Source organism: Erpetoichthys calabaricus, chromosome 17, assembly GCF_900747795.2.
Source record: "Erpetoichthys calabaricus chromosome 17, fErpCal1.3, whole genome shotgun sequence".
NCBI classification, from domain to species: domain Eukaryota; kingdom Metazoa; phylum Chordata; class Cladistia; order Polypteriformes; family Polypteridae; genus Erpetoichthys; species Erpetoichthys calabaricus.
In genome coordinates, this window is record NC_041410.2 from 90,657,127 (window position 1) to 90,682,973 (window position 25,847).

General features: G+C 42.7%; 1 protein-coding gene across 1 annotated transcript in view; it reads right to left on the reverse strand.

Annotated features, from left to right (window-relative positions):
- The window catches only part of LOC114644327 (cell migration-inducing and hyaluronan-binding protein), a 264,051-nt gene that overhangs the window by 36,661 nt on the left and 201,543 nt on the right, over positions 1 to 25,847 (reverse strand). Inside the window, exons 13-16 of the mRNA XM_028792468.2 lie at positions 19,380 to 19,589; positions 13,829 to 14,034; positions 4,133 to 4,202; positions 893 to 1,021 (exon numbers count right to left, since the gene is read on the reverse strand). Coding sequence (XP_028648301.2) covers positions 893 to 1,021; positions 4,133 to 4,202; positions 13,829 to 14,034; positions 19,380 to 19,589 — 615 coding nt within the window. The remainder of the gene's footprint in view (positions 1 to 892; positions 1,022 to 4,132; positions 4,203 to 13,828; positions 14,035 to 19,379; positions 19,590 to 25,847) is intronic.

Consider the following 25,847-nt stretch of genomic DNA (forward strand, 5'->3'; position numbering starts at 1 on the left):
CGAGTAGTAAAGCAGGCTGTTCCCTGCCTTTGCCAGCCAACCTCAGAGTGAATTATGTTGGCAGGGATGGACCGAATATCCTTACCTGGCTGGGATGGGCAGTGTAATGGAGGGACAGGGGGGGAAGATGACCTATTTGGAACCAGTGGCTTCCTCCAACATGCACTAGGTGGCAGCTTCCTTGGGCTACAATGTCCGCATGGACACCCACAGGGCTTACTGGGAGTTGTAGTCCCATAGAGGAGCAGCAGCAGCCGTGTTTGTTTCATGGGTTCCACCAGGGGGTGTTGCAGGAATTTGTGATCCCTGCTCTGCGGAGGCTTCTGTCTGACCTTGCGTTTTGGGGAAAAAAGACATTTCCGCCACTTGTTGTGGTGCTTTTGTTTGGGTGCAGGCCTCTCCTGTGCACAGACACAGCAATCAGGCAGGGTTGTGGTCAAGCAATCCTGCTGCCTGCATTTATAATGTTCCTTGCATCAACCATCGATGGCAAGCGCTCATAGCGTGACCGCGATCAACTCGCATCTGCTTTAGCTGCGAGCCGCTGCTGTGTTGGGAGCCTGTGGTTGCCCCAAGTGTCGATCGCACTTCGGGACGCTCTTCGGGGTATCGACCCATTGGGGAGGGGGGAGCCCCAAACGAGTTTAGAAACCTTACAGTCTATTGAAGAAGACCTGCACTGCACTTTTGCACGCTGTTTGTTTTGTTGCTGAAAAGCAAGAAGCACTTTGCACCTTTCCACCAACTCCTGGTGTCTTTTGTGTCCTCGTTGCCCAGTCCATCCTCTCATTTCGACTATCGATGTTCCAACTTCAAGGATGAGTGTGCCAGCTGCGGGCCACCCTGGCATCACACGCACACTTGCACTCTGTAAATACGATAATAAACTCACCCGGTAGTTTGAATGTGCCCGGTTATTGATGAACTGTCCCAGGGGCATATACTCGGAGTGACCCGGAGAGTACAAGCCTTCTGAAGGTCCAGTGGGCACGTGGTGGAAAATGAACCAAAATCCTGTTTCCTGTAGGGACCAAAAAAAAATATATATACAGTAAAAATGAATTAAAATAGTCTGGGACATTATAGAATTGGTGAAGTGGGAGGGGGTTTTGGGGTTAAAAATGGACCAATCAAAAGCTCATAAAGGAGTTCATACAAGTCCATCATTTTCATTTGTTTTGCAGCTAAACTTTCTGTCCTGGTTAACGCAGCTTGACTATCGGTGAGCAACGCATATGAGAAGAAAGTCAGACTTAAATGTTTAAACATCTGCTCAAATATCTGCTGATTTTATACACAAGTAAACTGTAATCGGACTTCCATGGAAACCAAAGCAGTCCTTCCATTTTAGATTCCTTACAATGAGCCCTACAGAGACGCAGAGTTGATTTTACCAAACGCCAAGCACAAAGCAAATATGAGATACACGAGAATTTCAACAACTACTAGATATGACCCATCAACAAACTGGGAAAGATGGTCTGTAGGGCAAAAGCTTACGCAATGAATTAAAAAAATCACAAGGCTCGGACCCCAGCACTGACTCGCTGGGACGTCCTCAACAAGTCCACCTGCCTCTGCTCCAATTGTTAAAGAAAAAACGTAAAGGCTAAGATCTGTCCACCGGCGACGATTGCTTACAAACTGCTCTTATTATCAAGACAGATGTTCTCGTGTGTGTTTGAGGGGCTGTGGTTTATCATAATATTTATATTTTTCTTGAGCTTCTACAGTTTTCATGTCCCTTGTGGACATTCATCTGGCCAGCTACTCTGTCATTTTTACTCAACAATTAGAACCTTCTGACAAAGGAGAAAAAAATGTCATAAGTAAGGTGAGTGCACACTGTAGATCTGCAGGCTTCGTTGAACTGTGCTATTCATTAATGAATTAACTGAGCAACTAAACTGATTCATTAATGATTTCAGGTGGGAACTGAGTTTGGGGGATTCCACTGTTGAGGCCCAGGTGTCTGAATGCTCGGTGACTGGAAATATCCGCACAGAAAAAAGTGCAGAGTCATATAAGCGCACGGGTAATAACCGCACACGGAAAAATGCGTACACTGCAAAGGCGTATATGCAAAGAAGGAAAAAATTTTATATTATACATCACAATAAACAAAATAGTATAATTGTTCACTAAACGTATTTATAAGCTTGTATGTTTTAATTTGTGCTAATTGGGGTATTGGGCTGTTGGATGGTCCATAAAATAAAATAAAATATTTCCTGTGTGCTTTTTTCCTATGCGCTTATTTCCGGGATTCGAATGCTCATGTGTGTATGTTAATGTTCCTAGGTGAGTGTGCTAAAAAATGTACCTTATGGGCATCGAAGGGTTACAAACGTCACTCATAGGTGGGGAGACAACCTGATTGTCATTTGAGTCGTATCCATCAGGTCATTAGTCATAAATGATGATGTCTATCTATCTATCAATCATTTACTGCTTAACATGTCTATCTATCATATATTGTCTTCTCCATCTAGCTAACATAATGACTTTTTTCCATCTATCTGATATAATGCCTTTTGTGTTAATGTATGTAAATTTGTAATCTTACCTACTACACTATCCATCCATCAATCTATAATATATAATATAATATAATCTATCTATCTATCATATAGTGCCTTTCATATCTATCTATCCCATGTAATGCCTTTTTATTAAGGCAAATGTTTAAATCTATCTTATACAATGCCTTTCCATCCATCCATTTTCCAACCCACTGAATCCGAACACAGGGTCATGGGGGTCTGCTGGAGCCAATCCCAGCCAACACAGGGCGCAAGGCAGGAACTAATCCCGGGCAGGGTGCCAACCCACCGCAGGATACACACACACACACACACACTAGGGCCAATTTAGAATCACCAATCCACCTAACCTGCATGTCTTTGGACTGTGGAAGGAAACCCACACAGACACGGGGAGAACATGCAAACTCCACGCAGGGAGGACCCGGGAAGCGAACCCAGGTCTCCTTACTGTGAGGCAGCAGCGCTACCACTGTGCCACCATGCCGCCCACAATGCCTTTCTCGTTAATTTATTTAAATTTTTAATCTTGCCTACTACACTATATCTATCTATCTATCTATCTATCTATCTATCTATCTATCTATCTATCTATCTATCTAAAATGCTTTCTACTTGTATACTAACAGTGGATTTAGGGATAATTGAAATGGCTTTATAATGTCATTCGGACTTATGAGCACACACTTCACGTTGTTTCCTCACTTTTGCAGATCTTTCCTTACTTCTGGACATTATACTAGATTCCCAGGAGCAGGACCTTAGGACCTTATATTATTATTATAATAATAATATAAGGTCCTATCTATTATAATGCCTTTCTTGTTAATGTATGTAAATTTGTAATCTTGCCTACTACACCATCCATCTATAATATAATATAGGGCCGTATCTATGTGTATAGTGCCTTTCCTATTTGTAACACATACATAATTTCTAGAAATCTCTCGAGATAGATGGTGAAAGGCACTATATAATAAATAGATGGCACATGGCGTTCTTAAATGCATACAGAGATTGCCAATAAAGGTTCATATATTCAGCTTATTAGACAAGGCCTTCAATAAAAGTTAAATGTGGGCTTCTAATACAAGCCTGTAATCTTTGTAGCCTGCCAGGGTGAAGGTTACCTGCTCCAGGTTGAGACGAGTTCCACCTGTCAGATGAATGGATCCATAAACATTTCATTGGCAATCATCTTAACCGTCTGTTGTGAAAAGATCAACCCTGACAATGACTGAACACAACAGATGCTAGCAAATGGTTTTCTGAGAATTCAAGAAATTCAATAACATCCTTATATTTTCATAGTTTACATAACATCTCTGGAAAAAAGGCTGTGCCAGATAAGAATTGAGCCAAGTGGAAACTGCCTCACTTTGGTAAGACGGTAAAGGCTAAAGGGGCCAAGAAGTGCAGAAGCTTGCTCAGATTTATAATCCTCTGAAAAGCTCCCACCACGCCGGCTGCCATTATAGCCCTCCGCCTGAAACGCATCATTCAGTGCTACCCATTTGTGTTAATGAGCCCCCAAAGACTCCGACTACGCCATGAATGTAAACAGATGGAGAGCGAGCGGTCTTACTCACTTCAGATCCAGCAGCTGCACAGTTGATGACATTGTTATTGGGGTTAGCCATCCAGAAAGTGGAGGTGGCACTGCGGAGATAAATAAAAGCGTTTATTTTATTTCTATTTTGCTCATTAATTCATATCCCATCACAATTTTCTGGCATCCTTAGGGACATAAATGAAATGAATTGCAATAAAGTAAAGGAAAGAAGCCTGGCATTAGTGAGAGGGTGAATCTGTGAGTTAGTTGATAGACTTAACTTTTTTAAAAGATAACATGCTGTACTTTTACACAAACTGCAGTTGTCTTTTTAATAAATTAGAAATATTCAGGCACACACTGCAAACTACATTCCTTGTTCTACATAATCAGGTAAACACATGTTCACATAACGCATGAATACATAAACACGTGTGTATGAGTAGATAGATGGACAGGAAAGACACTACACAGATAGATAGATAGATAGCGTAGTAGGCAAGATTAACAATTTAGATTAATAAAAATGGCATTAGATAGATAGATAGACAGATAGTGTAGTAGGCAAGATTAACAATTTAGATTAACAAAAAAGGCATTAGGAGAAGGAGGAAAAATGTTTGTGTGGTGCTCTGCGTTATAAGTAGGATTCCAGAAGGTACTGGAAAGAATAAGATCCCTGTATTTGAACCCGTGACTGTGTCTGTGTTAGTTGTTTCAGGTTCTTAGTGACACCACTTATCTTTCATAATAGATAGATTAAAAGATAGACAGACATCAGTTATGGCTTATGATGTCTGTGATGTGAGGTTTTGTAGGATGAAGAAGAGGGCGGCACGGTGGCGCAGTGGGTAGCGCTGCTGCCTCACAGTAAGGAGACCAGGTTCGCCTTCCAGGTCCTCCCTGCGTGGAGTTTGCGTGTTCTCCCCGTGTCTGCGTGGGTTTCCCCCCACAGTCCAAAGACATGCAGGTTAGGTGCATTGGTGATCCTAAATTGTCCCTAGTGTGTGCTTGGTGTGTGTGTGTGTGTGTGCCTGTAGTTAGGATATAACGGGTTGGAAAATGACTGACTGACTTCATGAAGAAGAAATGCATTTTATGATATAGTGTAGTGGGCAAGATTAGACAGATAGATAGGTAGATAGAGCACTTTATTATATTATAGATGGATGGATGGTGTAGTAGGCAAGATTAACAATTGACATGGATTAATAAGAAGGCATTATATAACACAGAGTGATAGATATCTATCTGTTCACAAATCAGTGCAGTGTGGACCTCTAACTTGTCACTTTCTTCCCCATAACTCATCTGTTGTTAAGGAAAGCAGTGCAGAATAATCCCAGACTTCTTTCCACAAGCTCTCCTCTCTGTCTTGTGTTTGGCCCTAATGAAGGCTCCACTACTCTACTCCTGTATTTTTATTCTCTTTGTGATGTGACAAATGGTCTTGAATTCTAACAAATGGCCAGTTTTTGCTACTCCAGCTTACTGGCTTGCCACACACACATACTGTACACCCAATACTTCAACTGACGTCACCTGCCAAAGATGATCAGGGTTGGCCACTGAAGTCTTTGGGCGTCCCGTTAAAATGTCAGAAGCTGGCAGATCGTAGCTCTTACTCACGCCAGTGGTACATTCTCACAGAGAGGGGATTATAAGAATGCAGTGACAAGAGCGTGAGGTGCAGCTCACACGCTGAGGTCATGGGAACATGTCCTGGATGTCCTTTTCGAGTTTATTTTGTTTTAGCTAAATTCAAATATTCATTTCTGTCTTGGCTAGAGGACTCTAAGTCTCAATGTATTATCATAAGCTACAACTACTGGAAATAAAATAATGATATAAAATGAACAAACCTTAAAGTAATAAGCACAGAGACCTCAAACAAATGTTGTTCACTAATTGCTACCCGTTTTAACTGAACCCGGTCAGAATTCATAATCTGGGAAGACCACCGAGCTTAAGTGCGTATTCAGACCCCTTTACTTTCTACACACTCCATGGTGTTGTAGATTTACTTTTGATTACACACATTTGCCAATTTGGACCATCAATGTAGACTCATAACCGATAATGACAAAGTGAAAACCTTTCTTCAGAAAACTTCACAAATTTATTAAAAATCAAAAGCTGAACTCTTTCATTCCTAGAAGCATTGACAACCTTAATTCAGTACTTTGTAAAGCCCCTCAGTTTCATCTTTGAGTCTTCTTGGGTAAGTATCTACAAGTTTTGCATAGCTGGATTTGGGCAGCCGATCTCATCCTTTCTGGCAGATCCTCTCAAGCTCCCTTAGATTGGATGATAAGCCTCTACAGACTTCCCTCTCCTGGTCTTTCCACACATATTCTATGGGATGTAAGCCTGGACTTTGGCCTGACCACTCAAAGACCCTCAGAGTCTTGTTCCTAAGCCACTCCGGAGTTGTCTTGGCTCTCTGCTTCAGGTCATTGTGCTGAAAAGTGAAACATCACCCCAGTCTGTGATGGCACACACTCTGGAGCAGGTGTTCTTCAAGGACCTCTCTTGATTTTGCTTCATTCATCCTTCCCTGAGCAGTGTCCCTGTCCCTACTATTGAGAAGTTCTTCCATAGCATGATGCTACCACCATCATGCTTCACCATAGAGATGGTATCAGGCAGGTGCCTGGTCTTTCCCAGACATAGTGATTGGAGTTCTGCTCAAAGGTTCCATTCACATCACATCAGGCCATATTCTGTCTGTCTGTCTGTCTGTCTGTCTGAATTTCTAATCTTGCCTACTACACTATCTATCTATGTATCTGTGTATCAATAGATAGAGAAAGGCACTATCTATCTATCTATCTATCTATCTATCTATCTATCTATCTATCTATCTATCTATCTATCTATCTATCTATCTATCTATCTAAAATGCTTTCTACTTGTATACTAACAATGGATTTAGGGATTATTGAAATGGCTTTATAATGTCATCCAGACTGATGAGCACACACTACACGTTGTTTCCGTACTTTTGCAGATGTTTCCTTACCTCTGGACATTAAACTAGATTCCCAGGAGCAGGACCTCTGACCCACTTTCTATTTTTTTCTCTTTGCTGCTCCCTAACACATTGTTTAGGTTCTTCAATGTCATTGGTTAATTGGTGATCACCTTGTCAGTGATCCTCCTGTTCCTGATTTTAACTTCACATAGTCACAAAGTTAAGGGGTTGCTTATTTTTGTGCCTGTACAATTTCTGTATGCTGTGTGTATACTTTTGTTGTATGGATATTTACTTTCAAAATACCTTTATCGGTGAAAAATTATGCTTTACCTGAATTAGGAATTCAAAATTTCTCAGGTTAAACATGCATGTTGTGATTAAAAAATGAAAAATCTCAATGATACATGGGTTAAAAATCCCTCAACCATGACTAGACAGACAGCAATGAGTGAAACTGTGTAACAGATAGTTATAAAAGGCACTATATAATAGATAGTTAGATATGCGTTCTTATATACTCTGTAGATAGACACATAGATACGAAATGATGGATAGATATGAGAGACACTATATGATGTGTAGACCCATGGATAGATATGAAATAATCTCTATGATGTAAAGATAAACAGATATGAAAGGCACTATATGATAGACAAATAGAAATGAGACCCCCTATATGATCAATAGATAGAGAAACAAATATGAAAGGAACTGTTTGATGTATAGATAGATGGATACATAGATTTAAAAGGCACACTGTGATGCATAGATAGATATGAAAGGCACTATATAATGGAGTGACTGATATGTGAGGCTGTATATGATAGAGTTATAGATAGACCGATATGAAACACACTAAATAACAGACAGGCAGGCAGCCATAGATAAATATAAAATGCACTATTTGATGGAACCTAACCCAGCAAACACTGGGCACAAGGCAGAAACAAAGTGGCAGTCCATTGCAGGATGAACACACACACACACAAGGCCAGTTTAGTTGGTTTAGAAGATGGAGGGATGGAGTATATGATGGATATATACTGTAGATATAGGAAGCATCTACATAATAGATAGACAGATATGAAAGACACTATATAATAGATAGATATATGGTATAATAGGTAAGACTAACAATTTAGATTAACAAAAAAGGCATTACATAGGGTAGATAGATAGATAGATAGATAGATAGATAGATAGATAGATAGATAGATAGATAGATAGATAGATAGATAGATAGATAGATAGATAGATGTGTAAGGCACTATATAATAGATAGTGTGACAGATGGCCGGGACGCCCCTGCAGCATATGTTCCAGGGGGGCAAGCATGGGAAACACAATATCTCCCCCTGGACGCTTGATGGCAGCCTCCCTGGGTTGCAGCAGTGCCTCGGACTCCTGCATGGCTTCATGGGAGTTGGAGTTTGGTGCAGGCCAGAGTCGGGTGGAGGAGGACAAGGTTGCCTGGGAGGAGTGGTGGTGCAGAGGAAGAGTGTGTTACTTTTGTGTGTTGGTGCCTTGGGGACTGTGTTGTGGCTGGGGGACACAGGGAAGACGTTCCCTCCAGCTGAAGAAAAACAAAAGTTTATATTATACGTGTGCCTCCGTGTCCAATCTGTGTCGGGTCGGGTGCAAATATAGCACCTTTATCACAATAGATAGATAGATAGATAGATAGATAGATAGATAGATAGATAGATAGATAGATAGATAGATAGATAGATAGATAGATAGATAGATAGATAGATGTGTAAGGCACTATATAATAGATGGATAGATAGATGTGTAAGGCACTATATAATAGATGGATAGATAGATGTGTAAGGCACTATATAATAGATGGATAGATAGATAGATGTGTAAGGCACTATATAATAGATGGATAGATAGATGTGTAAGGCACTATATAATAGATGGATAGATAGATAGATGTGTAAGGCACTATATAATAGATGGATAGATATATAAATCCAGTACCAGCCTCAGTGGGAAAGAGCCATGTTTCTGCAGTCTTCACACAAAAACTACATGCTTAACCCTCAAATTGAAATAGTAAGATAAATAAAGGCATTAAAATGTATCCATACTCCATTCTAAATGAATTTACTAGAACTGCAGCTGTCATTTCTAAAGTCATTCTTTTGTTCTTCCTTTCTTTTCTTATTTCCTTTTTCAGGGCCTATTGCTCTCAGTGGACGGAGACCTTAAGGGGTTTTCCTGAGCTCCAGCACACGTCCCCATCAGGTCAGTCAGGCCATCTTCTCAATCATTTGAGTTCCTTTCTTCTCATTCTAAGTGCTCTTTGATTTAGAAGTCAGTTCTAAAATGGTTTCTTTAGCAGTGCTCCATAAAAACCTGGAGCTTGGTAGCAGAAAAGAACTGTCTTGGCTTCATGGTGACATAGCCACGTCACTGTGGATGACAAAGTGCTTCCTTAGATATTTAGATGAAAATTCCTACCTGCTATCCATTAAACAAGTGAATGTGACGAGCCAGTCACTGTCAAGAGATGTGCGGAGTGGAGTGGAGTGAAGTGGAGGGCCCTGCCAGGTCTCGTCCATTTTAGGATTTATTTATTTAAGGCCATACAGGAGCAGATGGCTGAGATTTTCATCAAATGGAAACGATTATGAGGTTTCCTTTCATCTTTTATGTATCTTATTATTTTCTTTTTTGACTTCGTTCAGCTTTTCACATTTGGTTTTAATATCCTCAAGAGGATTAGTTTGTCATTTTATTTTATTATTATTAAATAAAGTTTAACGGAGGACATGAATCTACTCTATCATACTTTAGGCTGGTTGTCAGCTACAACAAGAGCAAAAATAAAATACCGTATTTTTTTCCTTTTAAATTCTAAAATATTTACAGCCAAGTCTGTGTTCAAAAAGCACATCTTTATCGGGTTTAATCCTCTGCTCAAAGGCTGTTACGCGTTACTGACTGGCACACACACTAAGGAGGACAACACAAGAGATGAGAAGCAATCAGTTTGCAGTGCTTCATCATTTTTACGAGTACATAAGTGGAGTCAGACTCATTTGGGGTCCATTAATATTTGGAGAAGGCAGAGTGCCCAAATGACCCTTAGTAATCAGACCCTCCGGATCAGTCTGTTTATTAAAACCTTTGAGCTGCCATATGGCTAGGAGCAGATTTTGTAGCGGAGCTCTAGTAGGACATTCGATCCTCGAGGATCGAGCACCTGAGCTGTGAGGTCCGGGTCAGAGCCTGAGGGCGATGTCAGACTTGTGCCTTGTTATTGTGCCCCTTGAAACTGATGGAAACAGAAACTCCATTTATATACAGGAGGCTGAGTGGTTTGTGACAGGACTGCATGAACACTCAAAAGATGAATAGCCTTAGTTTAGTTTATAGTCCTGGCACTGTGGTCATAGTGGCTCATTAAGAGACAGACAGACAAAATGCCCTTAGATAGATAGATAGAATTATATAGTTAAGCAGAGCTTTGTTATGGAATCACACACATTTCCACCCCTGGATCACGGAATGATTCAATGACAAAACACTTAGCGTAGTTGGCAGGATTTTCACTGTTGATGGGTGAAGTGTAGCATACTCAGCAAGATTTGCACTGCGGATGGCTGAAGTGTTGTAGTGTAGTTGGCAGGATTTGCACTGTCAGTGGGTGAAGTGTTGTAGCGTAGTTGGCAGGATTTGCACTGTCAATGGGTGAAGTGTTGTAGTGTAGTTGGCAGGATTTGCACTGTGGATGGGTGAAGTGTTGTAGTGTAGTCAGCATGATTTCACTGTGGATGGGTGAAGTGTTGTAGTGTAGTTGGCAGGATTTGCACTGTCAGTGGGTGAAGTGTTGTAGCGTAGTTGGCAGGATTTTCACTGTGGATGGGTGAAGTGTTGTAGTGTAGTTGGCAGGATTTGCACTGTCAGTGGGTGAAGTGTTGTAGCGTAGTTGGCAGGATTTGCACTGTGGATGGGTGAAGTGTTGTAGTGTAGTTGGCAGGATTTGCACTGCAGATGGGTGAAGTGTTGTAGCGTAGTCAGCATGATTTCACTGTGGATGGGTGAAGTGTTGTAGTGTAGTCGGCAGGATTTGCACTGTCGATGGGTGAAGTGTTGTAGTGTAGTTGGCAGGATTTGCACTGTCGATGGGTGAAGTGTTGTAGCGTAGTTGGCAGGATTTTCACTGTGGATGGGTGAAGTGTTGTAGTGTAGTTGGCAGGATTTGCACTGTCAGTGGGTGAAGTGTTGTAGCGTAGTTGGCAGGATTTGCACTGTCAATGGGTGAAGTGTTGTAGTGTAGTTGGCAGGATTTGCACTGTGGATGGGTGAAGTGTTGTAGTGTAGTCAGCATGATTTCACTGTGGATGGGTGAAGTGTTGTAGTGTAGTTGGCAGGATTTGCACTGTCAGTGGGTGAAGTGTTGTAGCGTAGTTGGCAGGATTTTCACTGTGGATGGGTGAAGTGTTGTAGTGTAGTTGGCAGGATTTGCACTGTCAGTGGGTGAAGTGTTGTAGCGTAGTTGGCAGGATTTGCACTGTGGATGGGTGAAGTGTTGTAGTGTAGTTGGCAGGATTTGCACTGCAGATGGGTGAAGTGTTGTAGCGTAGTCAGCATGATTTCACTGTGGATGGGTGAAGTGTTGTAGTGTAGTCGGCAGGATTTGCACTGTCGATGGGTGAAGTGTTGTAGTGTAGTTGGCAGGATTTGCACTGTCGATGGGTGAAGTGTTGTAGTGTAGTTGGCAGGATTTGCACTGTGGATGGGTGAAGTGTTGTAGTGTAGTTGGCAGGATTTGCACTGTGGATGGGTGAAGTGTTGTAGCGTAGTCAGCATGATTTCACTGTGGATGGGTGAAGTGTAGTAGCGTAGTCGTCAGGATTTGCGCTGTCAATGGGTGAAGTGTTGTAGAGTAGTTGGCAGGATTTGCACTATGGATGGGTGAAGTGTTGTAGTGTAGTTGGCAGGATTTGCACTGTGGATGGGTGAAGTGTTGTAGCATAGTCAGCATGATTTCACTGTGGATGGGTGAAGTGTAGTAGTGTAGTCGTCAGGATTTGCGCTGTGGATGGGTGAAGTGTTGTAGTGTAGTTGGCAGGATTTGCACTGTGGATGGGTGAAGTGTTGTAGTGTAGTTGGCAAGATTTGCACTGTGGATGGGTGAAGTGTTGTAGTGTAGTTGGCAGGATTTCCACTGTGGATGGGTGAAGTGTTGTAGCGTAGTCGGCATGATTTCACTGTGAATGGGTGAAGTGTTGTAGCGTAGTTGGCATGATTTCACTGTGGATGGGTGAAGTGTTGTAGCGTAGTTGGCAGGATTTGCACTGTGGATGGGTGAAGTGTTGTAGTGTAGTTGGTAGGATTTACTCTGTAGGTGGGTGAAGTGTAGGATACTCAACAAGATTTGCACTGTGGGTTGGTGCAATGTTGTCATATACAATCGCATTATATGATAGACAAAGAGATAGAATATACTAACAGATAGAAAAACAGGAAAAAGGCACTATATTAGCTGGATAAAATAAGCACGATATGATAGATAGTGTGAGTACTATAGTGGATGAAGGATGATTTCGTACCTGCCTGGGACACCATAACAAAGGAAAATGGACAGACAGGCTTTCCAGCCAGGAGGGAAAAGGAACGTTTACCCAGCTTTTAGGCCAATATAATAAAAGGACTGGGGGAGACGACAAGGTCTGGATCCTTTGGGATTAGGATTCCTTCACCCACAGGGTATGCTGGGCCCTGTAGTCCCATGGGGATATTCACAGGGTTGCTGCCTAGATTAGTCATCCCTAATTTCAGGGACTATGGTTTGGCCTGGAAGAGCCGGAGTCAGGAGGCAGAGGACAACACTTGTTTGAAGAAAGAAGATAAGTAGGAAGGAGAAGGAGGAAAAATCTGTGCGTGGTGCTCTGTGTTGTACAGAGGATTCCAGAAGGGCCTGTAAGGGTACTGTGATGTGAAGATAGATAATGAAAGGTGCTATTGATAGAAAGATAGATATTAATTTTAGTATAGTAGGCAGGATAAGATAGATAGATAGAATTTGTTCCTAGGGAAATTTGGCTTTTAACACAGTGTCTTGGGGTCTCTGTTTGTCTTCATTGTGTAGGTTAGCCCACCATACTCATTCACCACAGGCTGGACCTTTCCATTTGGTCGACAATCAACTGAAGCCCCAGATGGGTGGTCTTGATTGAACTAATTCTGAGACTTCTTAAACCAACTGTCTGCATGAGTGATGATTTCATTTTAGTATAGTAGGCAGGATAAGATAGATAGACAGACAGACAAACATTTTGTTAGCTCAATAGACACAATATAATAGACAGATACAATAGGCAGTATATGATTGATAGATAGACAGACATCATCATTTATGGATAATGACATGATGGACACGACTCGAATGACACTCAGGTTGTCACCCTGCCTATGAGTGATGTTTGTAACCCTTTGATGCCCGTAAGGTACATTTTTTAGCACACTCACCCAGGCACGTTAACTCGCACAACTGGGCATTGAAACACTTGAGCCTCAACAGTGAAATCCCACAAACTCAATTCCAATGTCAATTATTCAGTTATGTCATAAATTAATAGAATAGTCCAACAAAGCCTGCAGAACTGTGAGTGGGCTAGTGGGCACTCGTTGCCCAACTCTCACTCTTTTCGTTATGACAGCCTTTCTTCATGAGTTTTTTTTTTCCCCCCTTACTGTCTGGTAAAGATGACAGAATAGCTGGCGAGGAGTTTGTATTCTCACCTGCAGTCTTGGCGGGGTTTGGCGACGTAGCCCGGGTAGGCACCATCCGTGATCCCGCGGCACATTTTGCTGTCCCTGTCAGATGGCAGGAGGGTCCCCGCCTTCACGAGCAGACCAAGACAGTGGTCAAAGGTGTTCCGCTCCTCAGCTCCATCTTCTGTGAAGAAGCAGTGCCCCAGGGTGTCATACCCTACCACATCCTTGACCTGCAATGTTATAAAGTCTTTTTAGTTTTCATAGAATTTTATTGTAAACTTAAACTGCAATAAAAAATGAAGAGTGATGCCCACCAGCCTGTTCATTTAGCGCCACCAGCTGGTGGCCGATTCCTTATCCCTGACAGCTAATTCTGCAAGACTAAAATGGCAGGACTCCTTGGCAGGTATCACCTCAAACGCATGACTTAAACCTGCTGCTCCAAAGCCTTTGTACACCTACAGCATTTCAGACAGGTGGCGCTCCACTGACACAAGTGATTCAGACCCCTCATTAGTATACTTGAGACCCCTTTACATGGCAAGCTTCACCCACTTGAGATTTTCTGCCATTCTTCTCTGTAGGGCTGGATGGAGAACATTGGTGGACAGCAATTTTCAGGTCTCTCTAGAGATGTTTAATTGGATTCAAGTCTGGGGGTCTGGCTGAGCCGCTGAAGGATATTTGCAGAACTGACCCCTAAGAGCCACTCCTGTTGTTGTCTTTGTCTTTTCCTGATGGAAGGTGAACGTTTGGCCCAGTCTGAGGTCCTAAGAGCTCTACTACAGATTTCCATTAAGGATATCTCTGTACTTGGCTCAGATGTCCCCCTACCCTGACTTGTCTCCCTGTCCCTGCTGCTGAAAATCAACCCCACAGCATGACAAAGGAAAATGGACAGACAGGCTTTCGAGCCAGGAGGGAAAAGGAACGTTCACCCAGCTTTTAGGCCAATATAATAAAAGGACTGGGGGAGACGACAAGGTCTGGATCCTTTATCAATCCAATATGCTAGATAGCAGCATCCCTGGGTTAGGATTCCTTCACCCACAGGGTATGCTGGGCCCTGTAGTCCCATGGGGATATTCACAGGTTTTGCTGCCTAGATCCTAGATTAGTCATCCCTACTTTCAGGGACTTTGGTTTGGCCTGGAAGAGCCGGAGTCAGGAGGCAGAGGACAACACTTGTTTGAAGAAAGAAGATGAGTAGGAAGGAGGAGGAAGAAAAATCTGTGTGTGGTGCTCTGTGTTGTACAGAGGATTCCAGAAGAGCCTGTAAGGGTACTGTGATGTGAAGATAGATAGATAGATAGATAGATAGATAGATAGATAGATAGATAGATAGATAGATAGATAGATAGATAGATAGATAGATAGATAGATAGATAGATAGATAGATAGATAATTAATTAATTTTAGTATAGTAGGCAGGATAAGACAGATAGATAGATAGACAGCATGACGTTGCCACCACCGTGCTTCACTGTCGGAATCGTATTGCCCGGGTTGTGGGTACTGCCAAGTTTTCTCCAGCCAGGACCCTAATCTTGGTTTCATCAGTCCATAGAACCTTGTTTCAAACAGTCTGAAATTCCATTTTGCAAACTCCATGTGGGCCTTTATGTGTCTTCTACTGAGACAGGCTCTGTCATTAAGTCCAGATTGGTGGAGCATTGCTTTTTAGGGTTCGCTTCTGGAAGTTTCTCTCATTATCCAGTCGGTTTCTCTGTGCTCTTGGTCACCTCTCTTACCTTCTCCCAAGGTATCTCAGCTTGGCCAGGTGGCCACCTCTAGAAAGAGCTCTGGTTGTTCCAGATTTCTACTATTTAAGAATTATGGAGGCCACTTTGCTCTTGGAGACCTTCAATACTCCAGACAGATCTGTGCCTTGACCCAATCCTGTCTCTGACCTCTATAACCATGGCTTGGTTTTTTGGGCGACTGTGGAACGTTTCATAGACAGAACGTGCAGAACTGAAATGGATTGCATTTTTCATTCCAACAGATGCCGCATCACAAACATTTGTCGTAATAAAGTGCGGTACATTTGTCATGCCAACACATGCCGCATCACAAACATTTGTATTAATAAAATGTATTGCGTTTGTCATGTCAACAGATGGTGCATCACAAACACTTGCAGCAATAAAATGCATTGAATTTTTCATTCCAACAGACGGCAGAAACATTTGCAGAACTAAAATGGATTACATTTTTCATTCCAACAGATGCCGCATCACAAACATTTGTTGTAATAAAGTGCAGTACATTTTCCTTCCAACAGATGGTGCATCACAAGCATTTGCAGCAATAAAATGCACTGCATTTTTATTCGAACATGTGGCTTATCACAAACATTTGTAACAATAAAGAGCCTTGCATTTTTGTATTCTATCAGATGGCACATTACAAAAATGGTAGGACCAAAAAGCATTGTATTAGTCATTCCAACATATAGTGCAGGGGAAACATTAGCACTGCTTTTACTAATCTGTCTATGAATGTGGCTTTCCTCAGCAGGTCCAGCCAGCTGAACAGATCACAGGTGGACTTCAAAGAAGACTTAGAAATGTTTCAACGATAATCTATGGAATGGGATGGACCCGGACCAAACATCAAGCGTCCTTGCATTGCCCAGTCAATTCAGAGCCTGGACGTGAACCCAAATGAACATCTCTGGAGGGACCTGAAAATTGCTCTCCAATGACAGTGTCCATCCAGCATGACAGAGAGATGGACAGAAAAAATCCCCAAAAATCCAGGTGTGCAAAGCTTGTTGGGTAAAACCCAAGAAGACTTCAGGCTGGAATCGCTGCCAAAAGGGGCTTCAACGAAGTACTGAGTAAAGGGTCTGAATACTTGTGACAATGTCATATTTCAGTTTTTTTGTTTTATTTTGAATACATTTATAAAATCCTGGTTTTTTTAGCTTTGTCATTCTTGGGTATTGAGTGTTGTTTGATGAGGGGAAAAAATGAATTTCAATGATTTTAGGCTGCCATATTGAATAATGTAAAAAAGTGAAGGGGTCTGTCTGCGTACTTTTCTAAAGGCCCAGTTAATGGCTTTGTCACCTTAATGTGAGAAACGTGCTAACTGAGTAGTACTGAAACAAACCAATCAGCTTTAAATCGAGCCAGTTTGGGGCTCACAGGTTAGTTTTGTTTCCCCCTTTTTCTCCCCCTGTACTGTCAAAACTCCTAACAGGCTTGTCGTGGGCAGCACTCTCAGCCTGTGGCCCAGCTCCATTTTTCCTGTAGTGCTACACACCCGCTTATAGAAGGAAGACTCGGGCTGATTCGCCAACTGAGGATTAAAAGTCAGTTCATCAAGCAACTTAACTGGCAACCCTAACTCATAAAACATCTGTTTAAATCATTTTTAGAGAAAGGACCATCTCAATTGTCAATACGAGCACTCGTCCAAAAATGAGTCAGTCCATCTCCATGTTCTTTTAGAACTTTGGGCAACAGTGGGATTTGGATGGAGCTCCAATAAACAGAACTGCATCAGAAGACTTTGAAATCACTCAGATTTAAAACATAATCAGATAAATAATTTTTGCTGTTTGTGATGCCAGTAGAATAAAACTTTGGTTTATCGCCGACAGTACTGGACTGAAAAAATGGATCGATGGGTTGATATCTAAAATAATTAACATTAGACGTCAGCGTTAATGTTTGAAGTGCACCATTTGTAGGAATGCATTTTGTAATGCATATAGTAATAAAGTTCCAACAGATGGCGCATCACAAGCAATTGCAGAACTAAAATGGATTGCATTTTTCATTCCAGCAATTGCGGCATCACAAACATTTGTCGTAATAAAGTGCGATACATTTGTCATGCCAACAGATGGTGCATCAGAAACATTTGTATTAATAAAATGTATTGCATTTGTCATGTCAACAGATGCTGCATCACAAACATTTGCAGCAATAAAATGCATTAAATTTTTCATTCCAACAGACGGCAGAAAAATTTGCAGAACTAAAATGGATTGCATTTTTCACTCCAACAGATGGCGCATCACAAACATTTGCAGAACTAAAATGGATTGCATTTTTCATTCCAACAGTTGCCGCATCACAAACATTTGTCATAATAAAGTGTGGTACATTTGTCATGCCAACAGATGCCGCATCATAAACATTTGTATTAATAAAATGTATTGCATTGGTCATGTCAACAGATGGTGCATCAGAAACATTTGCAGCAATAAAATGCATTGAATTTTTCATTCCAACAGATGGCAGAAACATTTGCAGAACTAAAATGGATTGCATTTTTCATTCCAACAGATGGCGCATCACAAACATTTGAAGAACTAAAATGGATTGCATTTTTCATTCCAACAGTTGCCACATCACAAACATTTGTTGTAATAAAGTGTGGTACATTTGTCATGCCAACACATGCCGCATCACAAACATTTGCATTAATAAAATGTATTGCATTTGTCATGTCAACAGATGGTGCATCACAAACATTTGCAGCAATAAAATGCATTGAATTTTTCATTCCAACAGACGGCAGAAACATTTGCAGAACTAAAATGGATTACATTTTTCATTCCAACAGATGCCGCATCACAAACATTTGTAGTAATAAAGTGCAATACATTTTCCTTCCAACAGATGGTGCATCACAAGCATTTGCAGCAATAAAATGCACTGCATTTTTATTCGAACATGTGGCTTATCACAAACATTTGTAACAATAAAGAGTCTTGCATTTTTTTATTCTATCAGATGGCACAGTACAAAAATGGTAGGACCAAAAAGCATTGTATTAGTCATTCCAACATATGGTGCAGGGGAAACATTAGCACTGCTTTTACTAATCCCATACCAAATTGTGTATAACAGAGACATAGCAACCAGGTGGACATGCAGATACACAGGCACACAAGCGATATGTGGATAAGCCAATTTCTGCCGACTGTCTCACTTTTTGTGTGTATTCTGCATTAATGTTTGCAGTGTCCTGTGTTCATCTCACTGCTATGTGTCTGTTATATGCCACTTGGTATGGGAATTGCAAAAGCAGTGCTAATGTTTCTGATGTACCATCTGTTGGAATGACAAATGCAATTCATTGTATTATTACAAATGCCTGTTATAATGACACATGCAATGCATTTTATTACTGCAAATGGTTGATGCACCATCTGTTGGAATGACAAATGTAATATAAGTCAACGTAAAGTCAAAATACATTTTCAAATCACTCCTTTTGTTATTAGCATTTTCCATAGTGTTTCTTTTTGCAATTGGGCTTATAAACCGACTAGTAATAAAAACAAATAATATTAATATCTCAAAAAAAAAAACAAAAGTAGAAAATGTGCAAAACTGTATCTGGGGCATTAAAGAATAATAACAAAATCCTAACACAGCAATGGCAGAGCACAGGCCTGTTTTTTGTTTTCCTGTTTCTTTACCTCGACTCAGACTTGTAAATCAGTGTAAGCAATCAGAATGTAAATTCAGAGAAGGGCGCTGAACAAGACTGAAGTGAAGTGAGGTGGGCGGGAGACGGCAGCAGCTTGTCAGCGATCAATGCGTTCACTTACCAGTAAGCCATTAGAGCCGTGCACAGTGACGCAGCGAGAAAAGCAGTGGTGGATTGACAAGTCCTTGGCGTAGGTTGGGGGGTTGTAGCCCCCCTTCTCATCAATGTCTCCATTCATGTGGAAGTGAACTGGGTAATGGCCCATAGACTGCTGGCCCATGTGCATCATCTCCACGCCTTCTATGTGAACCGCTTTGAACCCTCGTTCAGCCTGTGAAGATGAGAAGAAAAACAGAAAAACGACCTGAGCCTCGACTTTAACCAAGGGGATAAATGAAGGGAAAGACCACCCTGCCTTCAGCGTCTGCCAAATGAATAAAAGAAGCCCAAACCTGAATCCCAACTAAAACACACATGCAGTCCGTCTCGGGGGATACTTCATCCTGTGCCTCGCCAAAAATTGAGATAGGCTTAATTTATAATTTATTTATTTTTTAATTTAATTTATAATTTCACATGAATATCATCATGGCGGCACGGTGGCGCAGTGGGTAGCGCTGCTGCCTCGCAGTTGGGAGACCTGGGGACCCAGGTTCGCTTCCCGGGTCCTCCCTGCGTGGAGTTTGCATGTTCTCCCCGTGTCTGCGTGGGTTTCCTCCGGGCGCTCCGGTTTCCTCCCACAGTCCAAAGACATGCAGGTTAGGTGGATTGGCAATTCTAAATTGGCCCTAGTGTGTGCTTGGTGTGTTTGTGTGTGTCCTGCGGTGGGTTGGCACCCTGCCCAGGATTGGTTCCCTGCCTTGTGCCCTGTGTTGGCTGGGATTGGCTCCAGCAGACCCCCGTGACCCTGTGTTCGGATTCAGCGGGTTGGAAAATGGCTGGATGGATGGATGGATGGATGAATATCATCATTCATAAACATGACAATAGTGCACCGCATCCTGTAAATATATATATATATATATATATATATATATATATATATATATATATATATAAATAAACACATATATATATATATATATATATATATATATATATATATGTATGTGTTTATGTATTATATATATACATATACACACATATATATACATAAACACATACATACATACATATATATATATATATGTATGTGTTTATGTATTATATATATACATATACACACATATATATACATAAACACATACACACACACATACATATTATATATATATATATATATATATATATATATATATATATATATATATATATATATATATATATATACAGTATACACATATATATATACATATACATCCATCCATCCATCCATTTTCCAACCCGCTGAATCCGAACACAGGATCACGGGGGTCTGCTGGAGCCAATCCCAGCCAACACAGGGCACAAGGCAGGAAACAATCCCGGGCAGGGTGCCAACCCACCGCAGCACCGCAGGTATACATATACATATATTATATATATATATACATATACATATATACAGTATACACATAAACAGTATATACATATACATATATATATATACATGATACACATATATATATATATATATATCCATATATATCTATCCATACATATATCTATCCATCTATTATCCAACCTGCTATATCCTAACTACAGGGTTACGGGGGTCTGCTGGAGCCAATCCCAACCAACACAGGGTGCAAGGTAGGAAACAAACCCCGGGCAGGACGCCAGCCCACCGCAGGGCACACACACACACACACACACACCAAGCACAATTTAGAAACACCAATGCACTTAACCTGAATGTCTTTGGACTGTGGGAGGAAACCCACGCAGACACGGGGAGAACACGCAAACTCCACGCAGGGAGGACCCGGGACGTGAACCCAGGTCTCCTTACTGCAAGGCAGCAGTGCTACCACTGTGCCACCATGCCGCCCTTACATACATATATATACACACACACACACACTTGTAAATAGGTAGTTATGAACTAAAGAGATCCCATGCACACAAAGTCAGGAAAAATACACAAAATGCCCACTAGAGGGAGTAATACTACCAAAAGTCACCTACTCATACAAAGAGCAAACATAGGATCTTTATAAATTAAAAAGATTTCTTTTTACAAAAAATGCTCTGAGGCACAAACTAAAAACACCAAGGAGCACAAGACAAAAGACACAGAAGGCAGTAGTTCAAAATAGGCAACTCCAAGAGCAAATGCAGACCTAATACAAAATCCAAAGAGTAATTAAAAAATAGATCACAAAGGTCCAAAATCCCATAAATCATAATAAGCACAGTAATCACAAGAAACACTCAACACCACCAGCGCACTGACCATGATGCCTGTATAGTGCCTTTCACATCCTTAAAGTTTCCTAAAATTCGGTTCTGGGTTCTAAAATGGCTAAAGTGAAAAGGCCCTCTCAAGCAAGGCGTCAGTCTGTGTTGGTTTTTGCAGAATGCCGACTGTTCCGTGCGACGGAGTGCCAACAAACAGAACACTTAACTGTATACAAAGGTGTCTGTTACTGTTTTCAGAGAAGAGCAGAAAGTAAATCTGACCAGGAGAGAAAAAGAAGAACAAGTGCATTAGAGAAGAAAGACATCAGAGTGTGTAGTGTGAGAAACAAATGCCTTACAGGTCCTCACTTGGCTCCTTCTTTAAATACGTGCCTAAATCCCAGTTGTCCCCTGCAATGGAGATGAGAGACTCTGCTGGCTTTAGAAGCAAATTATAAAAGAAAAAGCCACATATAAAATAGCAAATAAAAAGAAAAGACTTGGACATTGGGTGGAAGATGACTGGTAAAGGTCAGCCTCCTTGAGTGGCCATTCTATTGTTTCAGGTGACTACTGTAAGTGTCCGACTTGTGGCCCTGCTCTCTACACAGAAGCCCGTGGGCTTTGCAGCGGAGGTCGAGAGAATCGCCGCACTTGTTCTCACGCAGCAGGCCGCCTATTCGGCACTTCCAGTTTTTGCTGTGCTGTGTGTTTCTGGGAGAGGCGCTCATTAGGGGTGATATTGCCGGGTCATGTTTGTTAAATGGAGCACATCCCGAAGCAAAGGCATCATTAGGCGTCTAATAAAAAACAAAGACATGCGCGGTATTCTGAAGGCTGCATCTGGACTGAAGCTGAGAGGAAGAGAACTGCGAGTGTGTCTGCTCTTCAGTTACGAGATGTACGTTTGCCTTCATTACAGTTCAATTCCCACATACACTAGCATTCGGAATCAGCCAGAAATTTTCATTCATACAGAAAAATGGATTGTAATAGAAGGTAGAAATGGACACAACGGGCTCCCTGCAGGGGATGGATGGACTCTTGACAGGCCAAAAGGCCCATGAAATGTTCTGCTGGGGGTCCTCACATTCATGTGGATGTTACTTTGACGCGTACCACCGACCTGAAGATTCGTGCAGGCCGTGTGCACCCCACCCCATCATGGCAGTGGCCTCTTTCAGCAGGATAATCCACACTGCCAAACCTGTTCAGGAATTACTTGGGGAGCATGACTAAGAGTTCAGGGTGTCGACTTGGCCTTCAGATCCACAAATCTCAATCCGATGGAGCGTCTGTAGGATGTGCTGGAAAAACAATTTATATATATGTTTTGTGAGGGATGGCTGGGAGCCTGACCCGGCCCAGATACCCTCAGAGTAGACAACCTGCATAGGGCAATATCTCCCTCAGATCACTAGATGGCAGCCCCCCCTCCCCGAGTTGGAGGAGCACCCCAGATTCCCACAGAGCATCATGGGAATTGGAGTTCTTTGGTTCAGCCCTGTTGGGGCCATGCTGAGGGGACTGGGGTGCCCTACTTTGTTGGGCTTCAGTCATATTAGGAAATGATCCAAATGGCCAAAACTATGGGACACCAGAAGCACTCTCAGGTTTTATATAAGAAGAGGAGCTGACCGCCACAACTCCGGGAGCCAAAGTCAGGAGGAAGAGGACAGAAAGAAAGAGAGGAGTGGAGGAGGCAAAAAGAACGAGAGAGAAGAAGTCAGAGAGATGCTGTGTGCCTACTGCTTTGTAAGTGCACAGTGGTGCTGTGGGAAACACTTACGGGAAGCATTTCACACAAAGTCCCCTTATTTATTGAGACTTGTGTATGAGCTATTGTCTCAGATGTTCGGGGAGAACCCTTGGTGGCTACTATATATATATATTTCTATATATAATAAAATGGATTTAGATCGGGTTTTTTTCTATAATTTGCTTGAACGTTCCAGTTGATTTTTCGACTTCTGTGATCGTGCTATGAATCATAGTTCGCTTGCAGGAGTGATATATGTACGCTAATCCGAGAGAGGGACTGCGGGGAGGGGGGTGGGGGAAGAGTGACGTCAGGAGTAGAAAGCATACATATATATATATATATTGTGGAAAGCAGCCCGGACACAGACAGGCAGACACCGATGGTTCAAACCCAAACACACGTTTATTACACATTATTTACAGTGTCCAATATCGCACACAACCCATTGCCCCAGCACCCAGGCCTCTATCACAATGCCTCTCTCCTCTCCTCTCCTCTCCTCTCCTCTTAGCTTTGTCCTCTTCCACCCGACTCTGGCGCCCTGAGTAGTGGCTGCAGGTTCCTCTTATAGCCCACCCAGAAGTGCTGCAGGTGCTCGTTGACCTACTTCTGGCTGCGCTCCCGTCCAGAGGGGGCTCGTTAAGCCGTCTATGCAGCTCCCCCTGGCGGAGGCCACGGAGCCCAACCAAGATGAGCTCTGGTGTTCCATGAAAGTGGCCCCGACACAACCCAGGGGGGCTGCCAACAAAGGTTCAGAGGGAGGAAGCGTGGCTCCCATGGCTGCTCCCACGGATCTAGTGACAAAGGGGCGTCCCGGCCGGGCTTGGGTCCCAGCAGCCCGGACACCGATAGTTCACCCAACACACGTTTATTATACATACTTCTACATACAAAGGTGACACACACAACACCAGTACTCCCCCAAAGTCCAGGCCTTCCTTCCTTATGCCTTCCTCAGGTCCGCCTCCACTCCTCTCCTCCAAGCTCTGTCCTCTTCCTCCCGACTCCAGCCATCGAATGGAGGGAGGCGGCCCCTTTTAACTCCAGGTGCCTACCAATGAGCGACTGCCGGCACTCCCCGGTGTGGTGGAAGTGCCGGCTGTGCACCCAGAAGCACTCCGGGTGTCCCTGGTCGTCTTCCCCCCAGCACTTCCAGGTGTGGTGGAAGTGCTGAGGGCCAGGGCTCTTCAGGCGTCGGGGCACCCCCTGGCGGTTACCACGGGCCCCTATAGGGTTGAGCTTCTAAACTCTGTTCCTGTGGTCCCCAAAGCCACCAGGGCGGTCGCCCCCTCATGGTCTGGAGGAGGCCTAAGCCCTTCTACAGTCCTTCCAGGCTTCCTCTTGCCACAATATATATATATATATATATATATATACACACCTGGGACCCACACCCGGCCGGGATGCCCCTTTGGCACTGAATCTGGGGGATCAGACATGGGAGTCTTATTTCTTCTCCCGGAACACTTGGTGGCAGCCCCCTGGGTTGCATCGGGGTCACAATTCTGGAACACCTGAGCTCATCCCTGTTGGGCTCCGTGGCCACCACCAGGGGGAGCTACACGACTTCCTGAACCTATGTGGGTGGTAATGCAGCCACACCCGGAAGTGCAGCCTGAATTAGGTTAATTATCACCCTAAGCACTTCTGGGTGGGCTATAAGAGGAGCCGACAGCCACTACTCTGTGTGGCAGAGTTGGGAGGAGGAGGAGGACAAAGCTGCCTGGGAGGGCTGGAGGAAGAAGAGTGTGCTGGTGTTTTTCTTTCGTGTGTTTTGGGGCCTGTGGGACACGGGGAAGATGTGCCCCACAGCTGAAGAAAATAAAATTTTTTGGTTCCATTTGTAAGTGCCTCTGTTGTGTCGGGTCGACGCCAACAGAGCATTTTTGCCAAAACATATATACATATATATATATATATATATATATATATATATATATATATATATATATATATATATATATATATACACATACTGTGAGGGATGGCCGGCCAAATATTCCGGTCCACACCTCCAGGCCGCCAGATGGAGCCCTCCCAGCAGCATGGAAGCTCCCCAAATTCCAGCAGGGTATTATGGACCATGTAGTTTTTATAAACAACCCTGCTGGATACCGTGGGGACCACCAGGAGCCGCTGTAGGGAGGCTTACAGAGTGCTACGTGCCCTATAACCTGGAAGTGCGTCATGATCACATGACCGGAAGGAACGACGTGCTTCTGGGTTGAAGAAAAGGACTTTTAATCTGACCTGGAAGTGATGAGGACTTATGAATTGTTGGGTTGGAACCACTTCTTGGTCAGGGGATATAAAAAGACTGTGGGAAAGCCCAGACGCTGAGCTAAGCTGGGTGGAACGGTGGCAACGCGTCTGGGAGAGGAGGATTGGTTATTGTATTGATTTGGTGATTTGTATGAGTAATGTGGAGTGGAGGGTGCTTTGTGCACATTATTATTATAAAAATAAAATGTCTTGGACTTTTACCCGGTGTTTGGAGTGGTACCTGAG